At 34.0% G+C, this 5,704-nt stretch overlaps 1 protein-coding gene across 1 annotated transcript; it reads left to right on the top strand.

Moving 5' to 3' along the window:
• Nucleotides 1-797: 797 nt before the first annotated feature.
• Nucleotides 798-2,583, top strand: LOC120209390 (patellin-6-like). The gene is made up of 4 exons (XM_039208418.1): nucleotides 798-1,535; nucleotides 1,615-1,739; nucleotides 1,814-1,955; nucleotides 2,193-2,583. The coding sequence occupies exons 1-4, from the start codon at nucleotides 903-905 to the stop codon at nucleotides 2,451-2,453; spliced, it is 1,161 nt and encodes a 386-aa protein (XP_039064349.1). The 5' UTR covers nucleotides 798-902; the 3' UTR covers nucleotides 2,454-2,583.
• Nucleotides 2,584-5,704: the final 3,121 nt, after the last annotated feature.

The raw sequence follows: 5,704 nt of genomic DNA, 5'->3' as shown, positions 1-5,704 counted from the left end.
CTTGATCGTAACCGACTCCCGAACCCGACACGTTTCTGGTACAACGTAGATCAGGTAAGATGGTGTCCGACCCACCTAAATTCGTTTTAAAATGGTCGGTGACGACTTTAACCAATCATTTCAAGTCGAAGTCCAATTCCGGACCCAACCGAAAGACGACACCGACAATTATAAAATAATATAGGTTTTAAATATTATTAATCATTTAACAATGAATGCTTAATCATATGATATATATTAATAAATTATTTTATTAATAATATTTTGAATAATAGTTATTAGTTATTTACATATTATATTACTTACTTTTTCTGTATAACACTAAAAATTCTTTTATATAATTATTTATTTTCTAATTATATTAAATTTCATAGATTAAAAAATCACATAAAATCAAGAATAGATATAATATAATATTTTTTTGAATTTTTTTAATTATTAATAATAAATATTTATATGTAGTTGATAGAAGTGATACTCAAACTCAATTTTTTTTAAATAATAATAATTTCTTAATGACTTAATTAATATATTTAAAAAACCCCATATATATATATTAATGAAAAAACTATAATTTAACATATTAGTATAAAAAATGTTTCTTTCCACTAACCTAATATAATGTAATCAAAATCTGTTTTGTCTGCTTCTATAAACATGTTATAAACCTCCTACTTCTGGTGTGTGCAGCAGTCATTTTTTCTTTTCCCTGCACACAATCACAGACAAATCCCTAAATTACTCTTTCATCTTCCTTATAGTATTTTCTTCACACATATCCCTCCACAGAGATTCCTTCTCCAAGGTCTCTTTCATTTCAAAGGAGAAACCACCTTCACCCTTCTCCATCCCTCCACAGTCCTCACCAAAGCCTTTCAAGAAAAGCTTCGTCACCACATTTAATGGAGGCCGACACTCTCCGCTCTCCTTCCTTCAAGGAAGACACCTACTTCCTCTCCCACCTCAAGTCTTCCGAGAAGAAAGCCCTGCAAGACCTCAAGGACAAGCTCAATGCTTCGTTTGGCGGCGAAGAATGCACGATGTGGGGCGTCCCTCTCCTCTCCGGCGACGAAAAAGCCGACGTCATTCTTCTCAAGTTCTTGCGAGCCAGGGACTTCAAGGCGTCGGTTTCGTTTCACATGCTGGAGAAATGCCTGGCCTGGAGAAAAGAGTTCAACGCCGACGGCATCGCCGAAGAGGATCTGGGGTTGAAGGAGCTCGACGGAGTGGTGGCCTACATGCACGGATATGACCGAGAAGGCCACCCAGTTTGTTACAACGCTTACGGGGTTTTCAAGGACCAGGAGATGTGCGAAAGGATGTTTGGGGAAGAAAAGAGAGTGAACAACTTTTTGAGATGGAAAGTTCAAGTCATGGAAAAAGGAATCAGTCTGCTCCATTTCAAGCCCGGTGGAATCAACTCAATTATTCAAGTCACCGATCTCAAGGACATGCCCAAGAGAGAACTCAGGGTTGCCTCTAACCAGATCCTCTCCCTCTTCCAAGATAATTACCCTGAAATGGTGGCTCGAAAGGTACTTAAGTATTCTTTATACTTAAAATGGTCGGTGCCTTTAAGTTTCCATCGTCACATCTTGGTTTTGTTGGTTTTAGATTTTCATCAATGTCCCATGGTACTTCAGCATGTTGTACTCCGTGTTCAGTCCATTTCTAACTCAGCGCACTAAGAGCAAGTTCGTCATCTCCAGAGAAGGATTCGCAGCCGAAACACTCTACAAGTGAGTCCCTTTTGGATTTATCCACTTCTTTGGCTTTCTTCAGTTTCTTATAATTTGTTTGTTCCTTCTTTTAGGTTCATAAGGCCAGAGGATGTTCCTGTACAGTATGGAGGACTGAGTCGACCCAACAATTCGCAGAACGGCCCTCCGAAACCCGCCTCCGAGTTCGTCGTCAAAGGAGGGGAGAAAGTCAACATTCAAATCGAAGGAATCGAGGTAAATTAAATTTGAATGTCGAGTATTTTGCGAAACGCCGCTTCTGTCACATCAGTCGGATGTGTTTCATGTAGAACGAGTCTTTACTTATAATGGGTCTTGGATCGAAAATTAATCAGTAATAAATGAATGTTTTTGTTTGGATGACATTTAAATTAAAAAAAAAAAGTGATCCGATATGAAAATTTTGTGATTCTAGAGAGAGGTAATGGTTGGTGGATGATGATGGTTTTTCAGGGTGGTGCAACCATAACATGGGATCTTGTAGTAGGAGGGTGGGATTTAGAATACAGTGCGGAGTTCGTGCCGAATGCGGAGGGCGGCTACACCATTGCCGTGGAGAAGGCGAGGAAACTGGGACCGACGGAGGAGGCGATCCACAACTCCTTCACGGCGAGAGAAGGCGGGAAAATGGTGCTTTCTGTGGATAATACAGCATCGAGGAGAAAAAAGGTTGCTGCTTATCGTTATATTGTCCGCAAATCATGCCTGGATTGAGGGTTTCATTTTTGGTTTGTTTTCATCCCTTTTTAATGGTTTTGTTGAGAGGACTAATTTGCTAATGTAATGTATAAATATGGAGGGCCATATTATTATTGATGTTCTTGTTACATGGCCTGATATAAAATAGTAAATGACTTTATATAATTTTAACGTTTTAAAGTAAAAAATTGGAATGAAAATGAATGGAGTGGTGTTGGTGGTGTGTTTAATTTTGTAGGGGTACAGTACAAGTCTGATAATTTCACGTCAAATTGGTCCATCCCGTGTCTAAATTTGCAGTTTTGATATTTCTATCACTTAGCCAATCCTTATTGCTCAAGTAGAATCCGTTCGTTTTTGTAACCAAAACAAGATTGTGTTAATTCACATTTGTGGGAATGCTAGTTCTGTTTTATAAGCTTTTTACTTTCAAAAAAAAAAAAATAAAAAAAATATTATTGTAACATCTTCAACCACCATCCGACCCGGATCCGAGTCCGATGTGTCAAATTAATTTTTCAAAACTTTTTCTTTACAAATTGCTAAAATTTAAATCCATAATTGAGGAACATGAATAATTTTCATTAAAACATTTGTTTTTACAAAACCTATTAGAGTATATCCAATACAATTCTCTTAGTATATGTCAACTAAATATAACAAGATACACATGATTCAAAATTCTTTATTGATCTGAACTTCGTAAAGGAGATGCTGACTTGTCTTGTTCCACTTAGCTTTTTTTTCGTTTTCCAAAATTTACGTGTGAAACACTCACACGCTAAGTCGACGACTTAGTGAGACATATAAACATATAATAGAAACTTTAACTTATAATCATGCATAAACAATTACTACTATCATATCATACACAAGCATATATCAAATCCACACATGTTCTTACATAATTATCTTTTTCCTTATTCTTATCATATTATTATTATCGTTACTACATTTTATCGCTTAACCATGTACTTATCATTTATACACATCATATAATGCATATATCATTATTCACATCTTTATTGCTATCAATATTATTTTCATTTATTTCTTTAATCATGTAGTCTTGTCGCGCATATTCATACACGTCATATTATACATTTAATCAATCAATAAATACCTAATCATATCAATCATGAATTACAATTCATATAAAAAAATCTATAAGTCACATGTAGTATGTTTATTATTATTATTATTATATCTTTATTAGCCCATGTACATATGTGAGAACTAAAGATATGCGATTACATAGAGGTTGTGCATATATGCTGTCACCACAGCTCGTACAATTCCCACTAGGGCCGCGTAGAATTTGTCCCGAAGAACCACGTAGAACACATATGTCCCAAAGGACAACATAGAACCCTTGACTGTTAGCATACCAACTATACCTCTAGATCTCATGATACATAACATGGGCATTATCTTTTATATCATTTAACATATTCTTATTATATAGGCAATCAACTCATCACATATACATGTACTCATATAACTCATATCATTTCTTATTTAATCACATAGCTTATTATCTAATAACGCATGTCACATTTTCATATGATTTCATATTCGCATATCACTTGGCTTATTTCTTGTTCTTATATAATCTCATATACATATAAGCACATATTTTCTCATCTTATAACTTATATATGCATGTAATGTTGTTTCCATGCAATGAAAGCGAACTGACTTTTACTCATCACACCTTGAATGCACTCTGCTACCCTTCTAAACAAAACCTTAACCAGAATCTTATATATAATACCCACGAGCGATATGGGTATAAATTCATCCACACAGTCGAGTAGCCTTCTTCGAAATGTGTGCACTGATTGATGGTTTTGTGCTTTAAATTCCCTCGACGAAGAAATCGAAGATATATCTTTAATCAAAGACCAAAACTTTTTGAATAAATCCAAATTAAATTGGTCCGAGTTAGGAGCGCGCAATCATCAATCAATTTTTTTTCAACACCGTACTGGATGATTTTCGAATTATATATATACCGAGGGGGAAGGAATAGTGCGTCAGCAAGATTGGGATGTTTGAGAGTGAAATCAATAATGGTGGAATCTATGCGCTGCGATTTCGTCTCATGTCATGTTCCCTTCCCTATTTTTAAAAGATGATGATGTCCTAAATTAACCCAACCTTAAAAGACTGATCCTCTTTTCTTTTCTTTTTTTAGTTTTGTCAATGTCGATTATTGGGATGTGTAAATTTTTTTATAATCTTTTCTATTTGATATGATTTTATAAAATCATTTTTTTAATTTGAATTTGGATGAATTTTATGAGAGAGATTTAAGATTGATTTGTGACTAGAATTTGGATGAATCAAGAAATTTAAAATTGAGATAATCTCAGTAATAAAATATATTTTTAAATTTTAAATTTAAATAATTATATTTATAGAATATATGATTGTTGTCAAATAATTAAAAAAATTAAGTATATATTATCTCATAAATAAGTTGTATTATTTAAAAAACATGAGATGAAGTCGAGTGCAAAATACACCTCCATTAATCCGTTCAAAGTCTAATAGAATTTTATATATATAATTGTTTAAGATTTGAAACCTTCATTTTTCTTTTCTCTGGCCACATGTTCTTTTCCTGTCCCCCTCCTTTTTGTTTTTGGTGTCGTAATTTTTTCTTTGTTTGGGTTTTTTACTGTTACAAAGAATAACTTTTACTGTTTATTATCAGTTTGGGGGCAAGTGTTGTTAATTTTTTTAAAAATTGCTAAAAATGTGTTTAATTAATGAGAAAATGTGAAATTAATAAAAAAATATATAAGAAAATACGAAATTAATTCGATGGGAATGGGTTTCACTCAATGTTCGGATTGAATTTTTTTATTAAGTTAAGGTGATTATAAAATAATATTTGTTCTCGATCCTTTGACAATAAACACTCAATCACCCTACGTGCTCAAACTCGTAATCTCCAAAAATAACAATGATTCCTTTAACCATTAAAGTAAGATGGTTCGTACTTGGGATTGAATTCGAAATAGATTAATAGCCCCTTAAAACTAGAACAGGTCAGGATTGAGTAAACATATTAATTTTCATATTAGACTTGTCGCGACCGTCTTTCGGTTGGGTCTGGAATTGAGTTTCGACTTGAATAATTGGGAGAGTCACCACCGATAGTTTTAAAAATATTTAGGTAGATCGGACACCATCTTACCTGATCTGTTTTTTACCAGAAATGTATCGGGTTCGGGAGTCAGTTACGGTCAAGGAAGGAT

This window comes from Hibiscus syriacus, unplaced genomic scaffold (genome assembly GCF_006381635.1).
Source record: "Hibiscus syriacus cultivar Baekdansim isolate YM2019G1 unplaced genomic scaffold, ASM638163v2 tig00018827_pilon, whole genome shotgun sequence".
Lineage (NCBI taxonomy): Eukaryota > Viridiplantae > Streptophyta > Magnoliopsida > Malvales > Malvaceae > Hibiscus > Hibiscus syriacus.
Note: the sequence above shows the minus strand (reverse complement) of the source record. Positions and strands in the feature narration are given on the sequence as shown.

Excerpts from the sequence above, each read along its gene's own strand:
- LOC120209390 (XM_039208418.1), top strand. The coding sequence starts at position 903 with ATGGAGGCCGACACTCTCCGCTCTCCTTCCTTCAAGGAAGACACCTAC. Across the intron at positions 1,536-1,614 it reads CTGAAATGGTGGCTCGAAAG|ATTTTCATCAATGTCCCATG; the intron begins GTACTTAAGTAT and ends TGTTGGTTTTAG. Across the intron at positions 1,956-2,192 it reads TTCAAATCGAAGGAATCGAG|GGTGGTGCAACCATAACATG; the intron begins GTAAATTAAATT and ends ATGGTTTTTCAG.